This window comes from Schistocerca nitens, chromosome 1 (assembly GCF_023898315.1).
Source record: "Schistocerca nitens isolate TAMUIC-IGC-003100 chromosome 1, iqSchNite1.1, whole genome shotgun sequence".
NCBI lineage: Eukaryota > Metazoa > Arthropoda > Insecta > Orthoptera > Acrididae > Schistocerca > Schistocerca nitens.
Window position 1 is genome coordinate 1,315,052,095 of NC_064614.1, and position 20,207 is coordinate 1,315,072,301.

General features: G+C 42.0%; 1 protein-coding gene across 2 annotated transcripts in view; it reads left to right on the forward strand.

Moving 5' to 3' along the window:
- Window positions 1-20,207, forward strand: part of LOC126202977 (ovarian-specific serine/threonine-protein kinase Lok-like) — a 202,340-nt gene that overhangs the window by 69,896 nt on the left and 112,237 nt on the right. For both annotated transcript variants that reach the window (XM_049937143.1, XM_049937132.1), the window contains exons 3-4: window positions 17,579-17,706; window positions 19,297-19,422. In XM_049937143.1, the coding sequence (XP_049793100.1) occupies window positions 17,579-17,706; window positions 19,297-19,422 (254 nt within the window). The remainder of the gene's footprint in view (window positions 1-17,578; window positions 17,707-19,296; window positions 19,423-20,207) is intronic.

Here is a 20,207-nt window from a genome sequence, read left to right on the forward strand (position 1 = left end):
TAATTCACCAGCAGTGCTCAGAAAGTGATTGTTAAATACTGTACATATATGTGATTTATCAGTAACAGAAGCATTTGTACTACGAACTGACTGTATTGTAGACCTTTTGCTGCTGACCACACTTTATTCACGACTGACCATATGATTTTAATTTTATTCTGTGAATTAGCTATTATTTTTGCATACCACATACTCTTTGCCTTCCTAATAACATTTTTAAGCACCTTACAATACTGTTTGTAAAGGGTTTACAGTAGCTTGATAGTGACTATCTCTAACATTTTGATATAATTCCCACTTCGTTCTACATGATATTTGTATCCCGCTAGTCAGCCACCCTGACTGCCTTTTACTGCTAGTACCTTGTTTGGAACATTTTAATGGAAAGCAACTTTCAAAGAGCATGAGAAAGGTGTTAAGGAAAGCATTATGTTTGTCTTCTGCGTTATTGTCACTATAGACATCTTGCCAGTCTTGTTCCATAATGAGATTTAAAAAAACTCTCTATTGCCAATGGATTAGCTTTCATACATAGATTGTAATTATATGTAACATTTGTTTGAGCACAAATACCTTTTAGTGTTAAATTTTGTGCATCATGGTCTGAAAGGCCATTCATCCTTTTACTAACATAAAGCCCGCCTAGTAATGAAGAATGAATAAAAATATTGTCTTATGACTCTGCCAGTGCATCGTGGTTGGAAAAAACGCAGCCTGCAGCGTATCATACAAATTGAGGAGATTTTCCAGTATCTTTTTCCTTGCTCAGTAATGTACATAATTAATACCAAAGTCACCACATGTAACTAGTATTTCGTACTTCCTATAAAGTGAATCAAGATCCCTGTATAGCTCGAACAGAAATGCTCGGAAGTCAGAGTTAGGAGATCTATAAATAATAACAGTTAGAAGTTTGGTTTCACTAAATTTGACTACCCCTGCACGACATACAAATATCTGTTCAGTTCAGTGCTGTGATGCATCTACAGACTCAAATGAATTTTTTTTTTCTTTTACATACATTGCCATTTCCCCCATTCTGCAAACAGCTCCTTGAAAAACAGGCAGCTAATTCATATCCTGGTAAAGGAAGCCTCTGAATTGCCAGATTATTTAAGTGGTGCTCTGATATACCAATAAGGTCAGTCATCTATAAGCAGTTCACTATCTATAATAGCATATTTCAACGAAATATAAGAGCTAATTCCTGCACTACCTGAATACCTGACCACCTCTGAAGGTGATTCCTTTGTTTGAGAGTTTTCCTTTAAGCAGGGATACCTATCAGCTGACTTCAGTCTAAAAAAAGGTGCAGCTGTCACACCAACTAGTACAGGAATTTTCCCTTGAGTGATCCCACCACTGCCCACTACACTGTCATCTATGAGCTTTGCCAGCCTCCCGTTTCCATACCTATTCAGGTGCAAGCCATGCCTAGTGAAACCTGATCTGTTGAAGATTCAACTGCAGCCACTGCAATGTAAGCCATGCCTTCCTCCATCGGTGCCTTCTCCAGCCCCATGTTAACATGCCTAACAGGAGCATTAAGATGTTGCCGATCATGATACTGCAACGAGCATTAAGATGTTGCCGATCATGATACTGCAACAGCTGCATGAAGTACACATTAGTGCCACCAGTTTGAGTAGCTATCTTCACCAGGTCCCCGTCCCTATCAAGACTAGTACCAGCTCTACCCACAATCACTAACTAATCCTCTTTTGTAAAATTCCTACGTAACTCTCCGTGTTAAATCACCTGAGCCAACCCTGCACTAGGCTTCACAATGCTGGTGACATGGTACCCACTCCCAAGCACTTCCTCCAACTGCGGGCCCAGTTCTCTGCTATGTGGACTACCTAACAACAGAGTAATCTTCTCTCTGTTAGAATTTGGAACTGACTTAAGCTCACCTTCTGCTGAGGACTGCTGCATGTTTCCTACACCTACAGGAGCAAGAGGCTCCTCTCCACTAAATTCTAATAGTTGATCAAATCTATTGGTTATAAGCAAAATAAAACTGTCTGAATATCTCCTTCTCCTAGTTGCTTTCTTACCAGCTGCCAGTTCCCATTCCCCAGTGCACTTCATCCTCCTCGTCCTATAAAATTCCTCATTTTCATCTTTTTAACTGCACCTGAAGAGCACAAATCTCACACTCCTGCTCATCCATCATCTTATTTCTGCTACAAATCCTGCATTTCCAGGAGGGGTTCTCACTAGAATGCCCAATGGCTTTCCCACAGAATTCCACGAATAAAAATTCTTTAAACAAATCTGACACTGTAACCCATTATATATATATATATATATATATATAAAAAGAAAGATGATGAGACTTACCAAACAAAAGCGCTGGCAGGTCGATAGACACACAAACAAACACAAATATACACACAAAATTCAAGCTTTCGCAACAAACTGTTGCCTCATCAGGAAAGAGGGAAGGAGAGGGAAAGACGAAAGGATGTGGGTTTTAAGGGAGAGGGTAAGGAGTCATTCCAATCCCGGGAGCGGAAAGACTTACCTTAGGGGGAAAAAAGGACAGGTATACACTCGCACACACACACATCCATCCACACATACAGACACAAGCGAAAGCTTGAATTTTGTGTGTATATTTGTGTTTGTTTGTGTGTCTATCGACCTGCCAGCGCTTTTGTTTGGTAAGTCTCATCATCTTTCTTTTTATATATATATATATATATATATATATATATATATATATATATATATATGATGATGTGACTTACCGAACGAAAGCGCTGGCAGGTCGATAGACACACAAACACACACACAAAATTCAAGCTTTCGCAACAAACTGTTGCCTCATCAGGAAAGAGGGAAGGAGAGGGAAAGACGAAAGGATGTGGGTTTTAAGGGAGAGGATAAGGAGTCATTCCAATCCCGGGAGCGGAAAGACTTACCTTAGGGGGAAAAAGGACAGGTATACACTCTCTCTCTCTCTCGGGCGCGCGTGCCCGCACACACACACACACACACACACACACACACACACACACATCCATCCGCACATACAAAGACATGAGCAGACATTTGTAAAGGCAAAGAGTTTGGGCAGAGATATCAGTCGAGGCGAAAGTACAGAGGCAAAGATGTTGTTGAAAGACAGGTGAGGTATGAGCGGCGGCAACTTGAAATTAGCGGAGGTTGAGGCCTGGCGGATAACGAGAAGAGAGGATATACTGAAGGGCAAGTTCCCATCTCCGGAGTTCTGACAGGTTGGTGTTAGTGGGAAGTATCCAGATAACCCGGACGGTGTAACACTGTGCCAAGATGTGCTGGCCGTGCCTGTGTCCATTCATGCGAATGGACAGTTTGTTGCTGGTCATTCCCACATAGAAAGCTTCACAGTGTAGGCAGGTCAGTTGGTAAATCACGTGGGTGCTTTCACACGTGGCTCTGCCTTTGATCGTGTACACCTTCCAGGTTACAGGACTGGAGTAGGTGGTGGTGGGAGGGTGCATTGGACAGGTTTTACACCGGGGGCGGTTACAAGGGTAGGTGCCAGAGGGTAAGGAAAGTGGTTTGGGGATTTCATAGGGATGAACTAAGAGGTTACGAAGGTTAGGTGGACGGCGGAAAGACACTCTTGGTGGAGTGGGGAGGATTTCATGAAGGATGGATCTCATTTCAGGGCAGGATTTGAGGAAGTCGTATCCCTGCTGGAGAGCCACATTCAGAATCTGATCCAGTCCCGGAAAGTATCCTGTCACAAGTGGGTCACTTTTGTGGTTCTTCTGTGGGAGGTTCTGGGTTTGAGGGGATGAGGAAGTGGCTCTGGTTATTTGCTTCTGTACCAGGTCGGGAGGGTAGTTGCGGGATGTGAAAGCTGTTTTCAGGTTGTTGGTGTAATGGTTCAGGGATTCCGGACTGGAGCAGATTCGTTTGCCACGAAGACCTAGGCTGTAGGGAAGGGATTGTTTGATGTGGAATGGGTGGCAACTGTCGTAATGGAGGTACTGTTGCTTGTTGGTGGGTTTGATGTGGACAGACGTGTGAAGCTGGCCATTGGACAGATGGAGGTCAACGTCAAGGAAAGTGGCACGGGATTTGGAGTAGGACCAGGTGAATCTGATGGAACCAAAGGACTTGAGGTTGGAGAGGAAATTCTGGAGTTCTTCTTCACTGTGTGTCCAGATCATGAAGGTGTCATCTATAAATCTGTACCAAACTTTGGGTTGGCAGTCCTGGGTAACCAAGAAGGCTTCCTCTAAGTGACCCATGAATAGGTTGGCGTACGAGGGGGCCATCCTGGTACCCATGGCTGTTCCCTTTAATTGTTGGTATGTCTGGCCTTCAAAAGTGAAGAAGTTGTGGGTCAGGATGGAGCTGGCTAAGGTAATGAGGAAAGTGGTTTTAGGTAGGGTGGCAGGTGATCGGTGTGAAAGGAAGTGCTCCATCGCAGCGAGGCCCTGGACGTGCGGAATATTTGTGTATAAGGAAGTGGCATCAATGGTTACAAGGATGGTTTCCGGGGGTAATAGATTGGGTAAGGATTCCAGGCGTTCGAGAAAGTGGTTGGTGTCTTTGATGAAGGATGGGAGACTGCATGTAATGGGTTTGAAGGTGTTGATCTACGTAGGCAGAGATACGTTCTGTGGGGGCTTGGTAACCAGCTACAATGGGGCGGCCGGGATGATTGGGTTTGTGAATTTTAGGAAGAAGGTAGAAGGTAGAAGGTAGGGGTGCAGGGTGTCGGTGGGGTCAGGAGGTTGATGGAGTCAGGTGAAAGGTTTTGCAGGGGGCCTAAGGTTCTGAGGATTCCTTGAAGCTCCGCCTGGACATCGGGAATGGGATTACCTTGGCAAACTTTGTATGTGGTGTTGTCTGAAAGCTGACGCAGTCCCTTAGCCACATACTCCCGACGATCAAGTACCACGGTCCTGGAACCCTTGTCTGCCAGAAGAATGATGATGGATCGGTCAGCCTTCAGATCACGGATAGCTTGGGCTTCAGCAGTGGTGATGTTGGGAGTAGGATTAAGGTTTTTTAAGAAGGAAGGCTGGAAGTCAGAAATTCCTGGAAGGTTTGGAGAGCGTGATTTTGAGGAAGAGGAGGTGGGTCCCGCTGTGAAGGAGGACGGAACTGTTCCAGGCAGGGTTCAATTTGGATAGTGTCTTTGGGAGTTGGATCATTAGGAGTAGGATTAGGATCATTTTTCTTCGTGGCAAAGTGATATTTCCAGCAGAGAGTACGAGTGTAGGACAGTAAATATTTGACGAGGGCTGTTTGATTGTATCTGGGAGTGGGGCTGAAGGTGAGGCCTTTAGATAGGACAGAGGTTTCGGATTGGGAGAGAGGTTTGGAGGAAAGGTTAACTACTGAATTAGGGTGTTGTGGTTCCAGCTTGTGTTGATTGGAATTTCGGGGTTTTGGAGGGAGTGGAGCTGGAAGTGGGAGGTTGAGTAGATGGGAGAGACTGGGTTTGTGTGCAATGAGAGGAGGTTGAGGTTTGCTGGAAAGGTTGTGAAGGGTGAGTGAGTTGCCTTTCCGGAGGTGGGAAGCCAGGAGATAGGATAGTTTTTTGAGGTGGAGGGTGGCATGCTGTTCTAATTTGCGGTTTTCCTGTAGGAGGATGCTTTGAACAGCCGGTGTGGATGTGGGAGAGGAAAGATTGAGGACTCCCGTCAACTCCTATCCTTAATAAAAGTCCTCAATCTCTCCACTCCCACATCCACACCGGCTGTTCAAAGCATCCTCCTACAGGCCAACCGCAAATTAGAACAACATGCCACCCTCCACCTCAAAAAACTATCCAATCTCCTGGTTTCCAACCTCCGGAAAGGCAACTCACTCACCCTTCACAACCTTTCCAGCAAACCTCAACCTCCTCTCATTGCACACAAACCCAGTCTCTCCCATCTACTCAATCTCCCACTTCCAGCTCCACTCCCTCCAAAACCCCAAAATTCCAATCAACACAATCTGGAACCACAACACCCTAATTCAGTAGTTAACCTTTCCGCCAAACCTCTCTCCCAATCCGAAACCTCTGTCCTATCCCAGATTCAACCAAACAGCCCTCGTCAAAGATTTATTGTCCTTCACTCATACTCTCTGCTGGAAATATCACTTTTCCACGAAGAAAAATGATCCTAATCCTACTCCTAATGATCCAACTCCCCAAGACACTATCCAAATTTAACCCTGCCTGGAACAGTTCCGTCCTCCATTACAGCGGGACCCACCTCCTCTTCCTCAAAATCACGCTCTCCAAACCTTCCAGGAATTTCTGACTTCCAGCCTTCCTTCTTAAAAAACCTTAATCCTACTCCCAACAACACCACAGCTGAAGCCCAAGCTATCCGTGATCTGAAGGCTGACCGATCCATCGTCATTCTTCTGGCAGACAAGGGTTCCAGGACCGTGGTACTTGATCGTCGGGAGTATGTGGCTAAGGGACTGCGTCAGCTTTCAGACAACACCACATACAAAGTTTGCCAAGGTAATCCCATTCCCGATGTCCAGGCGGAGCTTCAAGGAATCCTCAGAACCTTAGGCCCCCTGCAAAACCTTTCACCTGACTCCATCAACCTCCTGACCCCACCGACACCCCGCACCCCTACCTTCTACCTTCTTCCTAAAATTCACAAACCCAATCATCCCGGCCGCCCCATTGTAGCTGGTTACCAAGCCCCCACAGAACGTATCTCTGCCTACGTAGATCAACACCTTCAAACCCATTACATGCAGTCTCCCATCCTTCATCAAAGACACCAACCACTTTCTCGAACGCCTGGAATCCTTACACAATCTATTACCCCCGGAAACCATCCTTGTAACCATTGATGCCACTTCCTTATACACAAATATTCCGCACGTCCAGGGCCTCGCTGCAATGGAGCACTTCCTTTCACGCCGATCGCCTGCCACCCTACCTAAAACCTCTTTCCTCATTACCTTAGCCAGCTCCATCCTGACCCAAAACTTCTTCACTTTTGAAGGCCAGACATACCAACAATTAAAGGGAACAGCCATGGGTACCAGGATGCCCCTCGTACGCCAACCTATTCATGGCTCGCTTAGAGGAAGCCTTCTTGGTTACCCAGGACTGCCAACCCAAAGTTTGGTACAGATTTATAGATGACATCTTCATGATCTGGACTCACAGTGAAGAAGAACCCCAGAATTTCCTCTCCAACCTCAACTCCTTTGGTTCCATCAGATTCACCTGGTCCTACTCCAAATCCCGTGCCACTTTCCTTGACGTTGACCTCCATCTGTCCAATGGCCAGCTTCACACGTCCGTCCACATCAAACCCACCAACAAGCAACAGTACCTCCATTATGACAGCTGCCACCCATTCCACATCAAACGGTCCCTTCCCTACAGCCTAGGTCTTCGTGGCAAACAAATCTGCTCCAGTCCGGAATCCCTGAACCATTACACCAACAACCTGAAAACAGCTTTCACATCCCGCAACTACCCTCCCGACCTGGTACAGAAGCAAATAACCAGAGCCACTTCCTCATCCCCTCAAACCCAGAACCTCCCACAGAAGAACCACAAAAGTGACCCACTTGTGACAGGATACTTTCCGGAACTGGATCAGACTCTGAATGTGGCTCTCCAGCAGGGATACGACTTCCTCAAATCCTGCCCTGAAATGAGATCCATCCTTCATGAAATCCTCCCCACTCCACCAAGAGTGTCTTTCCACCGTCCACCTAACCTTCGTAACCTCTTAGTTCATCCCTATGAAATCCCCAAACCACTTTCCTTACCCTCTGGCACCTACCCTTGTAACCGCCCCCGGTGTAAAACCTGTCCAATGCACCCTCCCACCACCACCTACTCCAGTCCTGTAACCCGGAAGGTGTACACGATCAAAGGCAGAGCCACGTGTGAAAGCACCCACGTGATTTACCAACTGACCTGCCTACACTGTGAAGCTTTCTATGTGGGAATGACCAGCAACAAACTGTCCATTCGCATGAATGGACACAGGCAGACAGTGTTTGTTGGTAATGAGGATCACCCTGTGGCTAAACATGGCTTGGTGCACGGCCAGCACATCTTGGCACAGTGTTGCACCGTCCGGGTTATCTGGATACTTCCCACTAACACCAACCTGTCAGAACTCCGGAGATGGGAACTTGCCCTTCAGTATATCCTCTCTTCTCGTTATCCGCCAGGCCTCAACTTCCGCTAATTTCAAGTTGCCGCCGCTCATACCTCACCTGTCTTTCAACAACATCTTTGCCTCTGTACTTCCGCATCGACTGATTTCTCTGCCCAAACTCTTTGCCTTTACAAATGTCTGCTTGTGTCTGTGTATGTGCGGATGGATGTGTGTGTGTGTTTGTGTGTGTGTGTGTGTGTGTGTGTGTGTGTGTGTGTGTGTGTGTGCGCGCGCGTGCGCGAGTGCCAGCGCTTTCGTTCGGTAAGTCACATTATCTTTGTTTATATATATATATATATATATATATATATATATATATATATATATATATATATATATATAATTATTCACGTTTGGGCCCTACTGGACCACGCGAAGTACAATCACGGGGCATTCAGTTATTTTCTTTTAGACTTTCTCTCTGCCCAAATTGTTTTCATTCTCTCGGAATGAGCTCTTTTCCTTTCATCAGACCATGTGGTTCCAGTTTTCTTTGGTTTTTCAGCTTGACCAACTACCCAGTCATGAATTTTTTGCCTAAATAATTTTCTGTCTTGAATTTCATCTTGTTTTATATCTGCCTCTTTCATGTCCTCTTTTATAGCGGCAATCCATTTTATTGTCTCAAATTTAGCTTTACTTCGATTTTCGTAGAATTCCACTACTTGTTTAGTTAGTCTGGTAGCATCCATTCTTTTAATATGCCCATAAAATTTTAATCTGCGTTTTTTCATATCTGAATATATGCTGGTGTATTGTTGAATTTCACTATTTGCTCTTAGCCTGTATGTTCCTTCTTCAGTATATTTTGGACCTAGAATTTTTCTGATTACTTTTCTTTCTCTTTTTTGGATTTCTTGAATGTCCTTTTTTCTGTTTAAAATTAGCGTTTCAGCCCCATAAAGGCACTCTGGTTTTATGACCGTGTATAATAGAGGGAAACATTCCACGTAGGAAAAATGTGTGTATGTTTGTGTTTGTAAATCGGGTGATGCTGAGGGAACTAGATTAGGAAATGAGGCACTTGAAGTAGTAAAGGAGTTTTGCTATTTAGGGAGCAAAATAACTGACGATGGTCGAAGTAGAGAGGATATAATATGTAGACTGGCCATGGCAAGGAAAGCGATTCTGAAGAAGAGAAATGTGTTAACGTCGAGTATAGATTTAAGTGTCAGGAAGTCATTTCTGAAATTATTTGTATGGAGTGTAGCCATGTATGGAAGTGAAACATGGACGATAACTAGTTTGGACAAGAAGAGAATAGAAGCTTTCGAAATGTGGTGCTACAGAAGGATGCTGAAGATAAGGTGGGTAGATCACGTAACTAATGAGGAGATATTGAATAGGATTGGGGAGAAGAGAAGTTTGTGGCACAGAAGTTTGTGGCACAACGTGACTAGAAGAAGGGATCGGTTGGTAGGACATGTTTTGAGGCATCAAGGGATCACAAATTTAGCATTGGAGGGCAGCGTGGAGGGTAAAAATCGTAGAGGGAGACCAAGAGATGAAATACACTAAGCAGATTCAGAAGGATGTAGGTTGCAGTAGGTATTGGGAGATGAAGAAGCTTGAACAGGATAGAGCAGCACGGAGAGCTGTACCAAACAAGTCTCAGGACTGAAGACCACAACAACAACATATATCCTGCAGAGAATTATGCTGCTACATTTTTTCCTACGTGTACTTCCTCCCAGGTTTAGTTTGCCAGTTGTTTTAGTGACTGGAAGACTAGATGGAAATTCCATTTGAATGTGGGCCCAGATTTGTGTGTTATCCCAGAGATTTTTCTTTAAAATTTCCGACCAACAACTTTGTTCTCCCTTTCTGCTCCTAACAACTTACTAACAGCCACTTACAGTACAGAACATTTTGAGCTGGACTCGGGGTTGCATCGTGCCTTCATTCAGAATTTTACTGTTGTGGATGTCATGGAGCCTATAATTGGAGCTGACTTCCTGGCTTCTTACTATCTGTTACCTGAGGTAGCAAATGCACGAGTTATCGATTGTGTCAGTGCACTTTCTGCTGCTGGATTCTGACGCAGTGTAGATTGCAGAAAGCAGGTAAAGTGAGATGCTCGACAACCTAGTGCACTGAGGGAGGGACATCACAACACTGTGCATTTTATCGAAACCTCCTGTGGCCCGCCAGGTTCATACTGTCCTAGATCGTTAGCTCCTGGTCATCTCATGACCTCAAAGACAGAGCTTAACTTGATGCTTAGGAAAGGTGTTATTTGTCCTCATAGTCCTTTGTCATCACACCCGAAATAGTTGGCATGTAAGGTGTATGTGGTGATTACTATGTGCTTAATGCAAGAACAATTCCAAACAGATACCCAGAACCACTGTTAAGGGATTGCAATTGTACTCTCTGTGGCGCAAATATGTTTAGCATTCTGCACTGTGTAAAGGCTTTTACGCTAATTCCTGTGGCAAACAAAGATATTGCAAAAACTGATCACTCCGTTTCACTTATTAGAAAGTCAAAAAGAGCAAACACCACACATATAGTTGTAGAGACACACCTCGATGGGCAGATGACTCTTTCAAAGCAGATGCACACCATTATTCATCTTGTCATGGGAATATGGTGAAGTTGTGAGCAATGGGGAAAATAAATGGGGCACAACTTTGGTAGCAAACAGCACTCGGGAATTTGGGTTGGAAGAGAAGTGTGTCCAGATGCCCGGTTAAGGCAACCTGTTCCGGAGAAGCAGAGTATCTGGATTTGAATCCCAGTCCGTCACAAATTTTCAAGTGCAGCTGTCGAATTATTTCAACATCCAAAGGCACTATGGTGTACCAATTTCCCTCTAGTTATGAATGTAAAGCTGCAGGAGTTATTCATTGTTGTCTGTTCTTTGTACATGTCGGAAAGAACACATATGACTTACATACTGTATAAATTCGTCTCTATGGTAGACAACTCTCAATGTGGATGTATACTATTGTATGTCTCCTTAATGAGAATGCATTGAGGCTGCAAATAATGCGAAAAATGGAGGGGCTCACATTAGTTGTGAACAGCACTTGGGAATTGAGGTCGGGTTAGAGTCCTGGTCTGTGGTGTGACTGTAGAAATGCAAAACTTGCATTTTTGTGGGAGAGAAGTGAAAGACGTGGGAAATTTTCCAAATGAATCCCCCCTCGGACAGCACCTTGGAGCTGATGTTCAACCAAGGCTACAGATTGGGAGCTTGCTTGCAGCTGAGATTACATATTGGGAGCTATACCAAATGCAAAGTCACTGGCATACAGTAGAGGGATGATCACTGGTCCGCTGGAGGTAACTAGCTTGTTTATATTGGTAAGGAAGGGTGTAACACTATGCACGGAGCCCTGTGGGAGGCTAATTGATGTACCAAGTCCAAGCAACAACAAGCATGGTGATAAAAACTGACAAATGGTAGAATGTCTTGTCCGAGGTTACTATTCATATTGCCTGCAAGGTCATTGGTATAGAACGTGAACAGTAAGGGTCCCAACACACTTCCATGGCGCAAAAGTATTTCTGATGATGATTCTCCATCCAGGATTACATGCTGCATCCTCCCTACCAAGAAGCCCTCAATCCAACTACAAATTTCACTTGATACCCCATATGATCTTACTTTTGACAATAAGCATAGATGTGGTACTGAGTCAAATGCTGTTTAGAAATCAAGAAATATTGCACCTACTCGACGGCCTTGATCCAAAGCTTTCAGTATGCCATGTGAGAAAAGTGAAAGTCGGGTTTCACAAAATTGATGTTCTCGGAATCCATGCTGGTTGACATTAATGAGGCCATTCTTTCAGAGATACCTCATTAAGTGTGAGCTCAGAATATGCTCTAAGATTCTACAACAAATCGATGTCAAGGGTATTGGACTACTACCCATAGTTTTGTGGATCATTTCTACTACTTTTGTTGTAGGCTGGTGTGACTTGTGCCTTTTTTAATTTTTTCAAGGACTGGACACGTTTTTTTCCTCTTGGGATCTACGATCGGAGAGGGGCTAACTCGAGAAGTGTTGTTCAGGGGCTCTTGGGTCATGCAAATGCAATATGTATCAATCCCAGAGCTGTAACGCAAGTTGGGCTAGGTAGCAATATGTGCTACAGAAGTAAGAAATTAGCCCCAAATGATAAGATTAGGAAATAAATGTTCATTTCGTTGAATTTTCATCAAATAGGAAAAGATACGAGTAAGTATGTATGCAGCAGAAGAAGGTATCGATCTCGACCAGAAAGTTTCATATCAGCGCACACTCTGCTGCAGAGTGAAAATTTCACTCTGGAATCTAGACCAAACGCAAAATGTTTATTTTGTTGAGTACTTCTCTGCTGCAATAAAAATATATTTTTTCTGAATTCATGCAGTAACTGTGTGATTACCATCTTAATCGTCACTGATTTCTAGACTTAATGCATTCTAAAACATTTTGATTCATTGCTTAAGAGAAGTGCTGTACTGAAACATGTTGGTTGGAAACCCTTGAGAGGGCCAGACCGTACTTTGAAGTACCAGCTTTGTAAAATGGAAAAAAGATAAATGTAGAATTCTGAAACAAAAAAAAATTGTTATGTTACTATGTACTGCTGTGATCCATAAAAAAACGGTGTGTTTTTCATAGTCAAGGCAACAAAGGGTTGACATTGATATTGATGATTATGATTGTTTTATAGACGATGTGTGGCGGTGATGCTGTGGCGTCTGATGACATTTTCATTCCATTTTACTGTTGTGCCTGTGGTTTGTAGCTAGCTCCCATCTGGTGGACATGATGCGAGTGTGCATTGTCCACATTTGACAATGTTTTCGCTAGTGGGCTATAATTCTTTCTGTAACTGAATAGTTTCGAAATTTTAAAGAGACATAGCGTAGGTGCTTGTTTTAATAAAGCTTCCTTTTCCATTAAATTTGTTATATGACTTGTAGGCACAATCGTTTCCATTTTATCTTCTACATTTTCTTCCGTAGAATTTGCACGAAGTTTTCTATACGCTTGAGTATAAGGAATGTACTTCTTTGATATCAAGTACATAGGCATGCAGTAATGACTTCTAGCAGTGTGGTGTTCTGTATGCCACAAGCATCACACATTGGAGAGTTCTCTTGCTGAAACAAGGAGCCTTGCTTCATAGCACTGTCGCCTATGCAAAGACAAGTAAGGAGGACCTCATCCCACCTGTGTGGCTGGAAGGAGGTATGCCACAACCACATTGTGCACCTAACTCGCTTTTTTGCATCAGTGGATGACTGTACCATGATGGGCAGTATTGACACAACCAGTGAAAGATTGTGCAGAAGCAACTTGAACAGTTAAATATGTTGAACCACCATTTCAGATCAGGACAAGCATCTGGCACATATGACCTCGCATAAAGTAAATTTCCTAAGTTGGCTTTTACATATAGATAAATGTGTGAATTCCACAAGTTTTTTTACTTAGCTGAGTCTGTGACAACTGCTACATTGGTGAGCAAGTATGCACATTGTAGCATCAGTTTCTTGGTCAAAATGCAAAAATGTGCAGCACCAACAAAGCATGTCTTCTGCTTGGAGATGCTCACAATACTTTCTCAGTGTATGAGTTCCATTTTGTGAACAGTGCTTCTGACAGTAAGTACACAGGCAACTTAGGCAGACATGAGACTTGGGAGTGAAGATTGAAGTATATAACCCATCGCTGTACACCACTGAATTGCATGTGCAGTTTCAGTGATGAATTAATCTGCTTAACTTCTTATTGAATAAACGTTGATTCAATACTGGGTTATTCTATCAGTGAACACAAACATTTTGATGCCTTTGGTATACCTATTCGTCGCTGTATTGATAGCAGACTTCAAAGTCTGTAGCCTGGTGTCAATTTGTGCTAATAGAAAATTGAACAACATAGTAACTGGTGTTGAGACACTGTTATATTACTGTGAAACTGAAATCTAACTCTATTTTGGTGTTTTTCACTTCATTGATGAATCCTCGACTGATGATGTTGGAGGAATTGCAATTATTGGAAGAAATTGACCACTTCATTCTTTGTGATGCTCATTTATATGGAACCTTAACTGGCAATGGCTATTGGCTGTGAGCTACACACTCCAAACTTCTTCAGGTTTAGAGTGCTCAGAGAAGAAGAAAAGTGGTTCCATTTTCCACGACAATGCTTCACTAACTCTCATCTCAGTCCTCATGTTCACCGAGAAAAAAGAAAAGATATGGGAGCACAAATTTTGTATATTGAGAAAGCTATAGTTTTATGCATCAGTATTAAACAATATTACTTGAGAAGTGTGGCCTGGTATTTGTTGTTGGTGATTACAAAGAATAGAAAATGTTACGTACTGTGACAGGGAGTAATTCTCTAACTTATCAATAAATTTATTATAAATGATCCAGTTAATCTAATCTGCTCCTTCAGCACTTATGCACAGTACCCTTTTTTCCTCTGTTCCTTATCTTAGTAATGAAACCCAGTAAAACAAAAGCAAAAATTGCTAACACAGTTTTCACATTCCCTTTCATGAGTCTTTCCCCCTTTGCTCATCTGATTATTTTCCTTTCTTATAAGTTGTATTGCAGATATGAGTCCAGCTGCCTCTTACCTTTCTTGAAATTTTCTTTTGCTCCCCAACTAGTAGCATTAGTTCTTTGTCCTGTAGTTCTTCCTTATTCATTTTATGTGCCTCCCTGTGCATTCCATTCTTTTTTACTCCTTCTTATCCTTTATGGATGATTATACATAGCAACTTTGTTGGTGGCATTGTAAGTTTTTATCTTGCTCCATGCCTAACTTTACAGAGAGAATTGGTACATTTGGAAAATGTTCAGTACATTTTATTATCTTTCATTTTAACTTTTACATTTATTTTTGAATTTTCTATTCCTTTTTCCTCCTCATTAAAGTTATTTTGGCCTCTGTTTTGCATCATTTGTGTAATAAATATGAATAAAGCAAATGTAATTATCTATAGTTTAATATTGCAGTACTGATTAAATAAATGGTAGTTTGTGAGAACTCTTTCTCTTTAGACAGTACTAAAGTTTGTAAGTACTTTGCTGCATGGACATTTTATGTGCCTCCAGTTCTTACCAATAGTTCCAATTTCTGAGTGCCCTCCTGTGTTATGTGATCAATTAAAATTCAAGCTGCTCGTGTGGTATTTCTCCTTTGATTTTAAGAGTAAAACAGTATTATGATGATGATATCATCATAGTAAACAACAATTTTTTTTCTGCTACCTGTTTTCAATTATTGCCTATCACTACAGTGAGGAATAGGCCTTTAATTTGATGACTCTGTTATCTCTGTTAGTAATATGAGAGTAATTGTGTGTGTGTGTGTGTGTGTGTGTGTGTGTGTGTGTGACAATTTCAACCAAACTTGGCACACAAAGAACCAGCAGCCTGTTATTGGGTTGGGGAAACAAATTTGTGATAGAGAGAGATTGTGGGGAGGGGGAGATAGACATGGAGGAGGAGGGGGATGGGGATGGAGATATTGACATAGAGGGAGGAGGGTGATTGATTTAGAAAAGGAAGGAAAGTGAGTGACTTAGTGAGGTGATTGGCTTTGAGAGGGGGAAAAGTCAGTCATTGACAGTGTTTGGAGGGAGTAGGTACACACATCCTCTCCCATTTTCTGTCCACATACACACTAAGGTGACAAAGCCTAATATCATATCGGACCTCTTTTGCCTGGTGTAATGCAGCAACTCAACATGGCATGGACACAACAAATCGTTGGAAGTCCACTGCAGAAATACTGAACTGCGCTGCCTCTATAGCCGTCCATAATTGCAAAAGTGATGCTAGTCCAGGATATCATGTACAAGCGTGACCTCTCAATTATGTTCCATGTTGGGCAGTCTGGGTAACCAAACAATTTGTTCAAATTGTTCAGAGTGTTCAAACCAGTCGCAAACGGTTGTGGCCAGATAACATGGCGCATTGTCATCCATAAAATTCCATTGTTGTTTGGGAATGTGAACTCCACGAATGGCTGCAAATGTTTTCAAAGTAGCCGGACAGAACCATTTCCAGTCAAAGATAGGTTCATTGGGACCAGAGGACCCAGTCCATTCCATGTAAACACACCCCACACCATGATGTAGCCACCACAGGGTTGCACAATGTATTATTGACAGCTTGGGTCCATGGCTTTGTGGGACCTGTGCCACACTACCATCAGCTCTTCTGAACTAAAATTGGGACTCATCTGACCAGGCCAGTTTTCTAGTCGTCAAGGTTCTATTCAATATGGTACTAAGCCCAGGAGAAGCGCTGCAGGCAATATCGTGCTCTTAGCAAAGGCACTTGTCGATTGTCTGCTGCCATAGCCCATTAATGCCTAACTTCGCCGCACTGTCATAATGGAATGTTCGTCATATTTCCACATTGATTTCTGCAGTCATTTCAGTCAGTGTTGTTTGTCTGTCAGCACTGACAACTCTATGCTCTATGCTCTTGGTTGTTAAGTGAAGGCCATTAGTCTGTGCCATTGTCTGTGCTGAAATATTTGGTAAATGTTATACCTGAAAGTCTTTTTGTTGTGCCTATCTGCCACTCAACATCTTTGCTATATGGTGAGTAGCAACTTTCCTTCTCATAATATTGTTACATTCCATCCATGATTTTTCATTGTTTGATTTATACCTGATATTTGGTATTCTCGTCACACTGTTGGCACTGTGAATCATGGAATATTGAGTTCCCTAACCATTTCTGTAATTGCATATCCGATGCGTCTACCTCCAACTACCATTCCATGTTCAAAGTCCGTTAATTCCCGTTGCGGAGCCATAATCACATTGGGAACCTTTTCGCATGAATCATCTGAGTACAAATGACAGCTCCATTAATACACTGCCCTTTATACATTGTGTACATGATACTATCACCACATGTATAGGTATCCCTGGGCTTTTGTAGTAAGGAGTAGTTTGTCATGGGTATTGTAAGCGGGTTGGGATGACAGTCATTAAAACAAAGGTGTCCTTTGTTGTGCTGACATATTTTCATGAAATTTCAGTCACCAACTTCCTCCTCTAAATATGCAAATATTTTACTATTGTCAAACTACATAGGCAGAAAAGAAATAGGAGTTCATGGAGAAGAAAAAAAAAATTAAGTGTTTATTTTTCCCACGTGCTGTTGGAGATGGAATGCTAGAGAAATCGCCTGAAGGTGGTTCAAAGAACTCTCTACCAAGCCAAACACTCAACTGGCGAGAGAACTTGTAACGTAGGATTGTAGCAGCAATGCTAGTCAACCTTGTTCACATGGTTCACAGTTGTTCAGTAGAACCCTGCTATGTTGCTTTTAAAGGACGTTTGCCATGATCTATATAAGTTTAATTTGTCTAGGTTGTAGAGAGTCCTTTTTCTGATACGTACCTTAATAGCACCTATCAGTGACAGTTAACTTTATCGTACAATTTGCAGTTTATCTCTTCATGAGTGCCAGCTCTTACGATTCTTTGGACTATCCTGAAGCTGTAAGATCTCGGTACGTGATATCTCGGAAGCTAGGTGCTGGAGCATGTGGGGAAGTGTTCCTGGTGTTTGAGAAGGTAAAATACAATCCTTTGCTTGTAAGGAAAATGAGAGCATAATGATAAATAAGTTGTACATACGAGGCAGCAGTAGATAGACACACACACATATTGACACAGAACTGGAGATTCCTTCATCCAGTGTAGCAACAGAGTGCTCTATTCTTCAGTAGTCAGAACCATTATGTTTGTATCACCTATGCTCCTATTTTCAGTCTGGTTGCCATTTATCTCCGCCTTATCAACTGCCCTCTATGACACCTAATTTTTAAATCTGTCTTGGCAGATGATGCTGTTCCTCTTGACCTGCATTACTTTTTTTTTTTTTTAAAAAAACTTCTCTGCTTAATCACTGGTTTATCTCATTGCTTTCCACCTTCACAACCTTAAGTACTTTAAGTGAATGAAGCAACCTCTGATTGCAGAAGTTAGTTTTCATATGTAAATTTGTAGTAAGTTCATTTTGGCAACTACTTTTAGTTTTAATAAGCATAAGGTTTTGAGGATTTGGAAATGAATTCATATATTTTGGCACCAGCAATGCTCGTAAGACAGGAGCTGTTGGGAATAATATCCTGCACATTCAGTTTTATTCTGTCATGGTCTCATAACACATCTTCATCAAGGTAAAAAAAGTGTTAAGTGTTCATGTGCTTAATGTTTGTGCCTTTGTCTGCATCTGCCTTGTAAGTAAAATTTCTTTGAACATTTTGATTTACCTGTGTAATTTTAAAGTAATTTGTAAAAGCAAGCATACCCTGTTATTTCTATTAAATTTTTGTGGTGGTAATTTCATAATATCCATTAATAATAATAATAATAATAATAATAATACATTAATCAAGTTTTTAATATGATGCTGAAAGTTTTCTTTATTATTTACAATCTACTGTCTTGGTTATTGACTTTATTTTTCCAGCATTAAAAAAAAAAAAAAACAAACATGTCTTCATTTATGTGTTATTTTTAAAGTATTACTTTTTTTACACAGAAGGCTGTATTATGTTTCCATTGTACAAGTCTCATTTTATTTAGTTCCACACAAAAGGCAATGAATCTCTTGTTTCCTTGGAAGGTAGGAGACGAGATACTGGCAGAAGTAAAGCTGTGAGGGCCGGGCGTGAGTCGTGCTTCGGTAGCTCAGTTGGTAGAGCACTTGCCCGCGAAAGGCAAAGGTCCCGAGTTCGAGTCTCGGTCGGGCACACAGTTTTAATCTGCCAGGAAGTTTCAATCTCTTGTTTGTTTCACTTTCGGGAGAGAAAGGAAAGACACGAGAGTGAAGAATGTATATGCAGTGGAAGAGCTGTGGATCCAGTGAGTGATTGAAGGGGAATATTGTTAAAAATCATGCTGTTAGATCATTACTGACAGAATATTAAGAATAGTTCATTTTCATGTACTTGAGAGTAACTACAAAATGATAAATTGTGACATCCGAGTTTGCATAAGAATGTGACATTAAATGCAGTAGTGGTTGAAGCATTTCATTTGTGTGTAATGTGGGTGGTGCCTATGCCTTGAGCTACACTTTAGTGAATAGAAATTTTGTACTTTTTCTCAGCTCTTTTTTTTTTTTTTTTTTTAACTGGTTACTTTATATATCCACAGAAAACATGTAACAGGTTTGCGATGAAGGTTGTGGAGAAGAAACTATTAACAAAAGGCGGAAGAAATCTACTCCTGGACCCAGAAAAAGTAATGAATGAAGTAAAAATACTGACATCCTTGAAGCACGTATGTATGAAATACATTGTGGGTTGTTATTTTGTAGTAACTTTATTTTGATAACAATATGAAGGGCAGTTGTTGAGAAATAGAATATTATGGATTCTTGACAATGTTAAGCAACTGGAAAGTGAAGATAACTATGACTAGCTTAATTCGTTAGATAAGGAGGTTAGTACTGGAAAGAAATTTTGTTGCTGAGTAAGAACTGTACTTACTGAAACATTATAGACTGCCTTGTTCTTATACCTTAATAATTAGTATTTTACTAGCAAGTAAGGACTTAACGGATGAAGCTGTGACAGATAGATGAAAAGCATATTATGAGGTTCATACAAATGAAACCTGGTCAGTGCGTCTATGATGCATGCATGCTGTTTGATGTTGCATAGCACCAGTGTGGTTTCATGCTGAAGATAAGGTGGTCACACAAGTTATCGTCCACTATCGAACATGCAGGCGAGTAAGTAGGAACAACGAGGAATGATAAGATTTTTGGTGGCAGAGGGAGTTGGAGGCTGTGATACGTACTGATGCATGAAGGCTGTGTACGGTGAGTACAGTTTGAGCCGTTCAAGTGTTGTGGAATGGCACAAACAATTCCTTGAGAGGCACAAGTCACTGGGAAACAATGCTCACCCTGGACAGGCTCATCGTGTCATCACACTGTAAATGGTTGCGGAAGTGAATGCTTTAGTTTTGGACAACTGCGGAATCACCGTGGACGATATACATCGGTTACTGGATATTAGCGTGGGCACTGCCCACACCACAATGCATCAGCACTTTCAAAA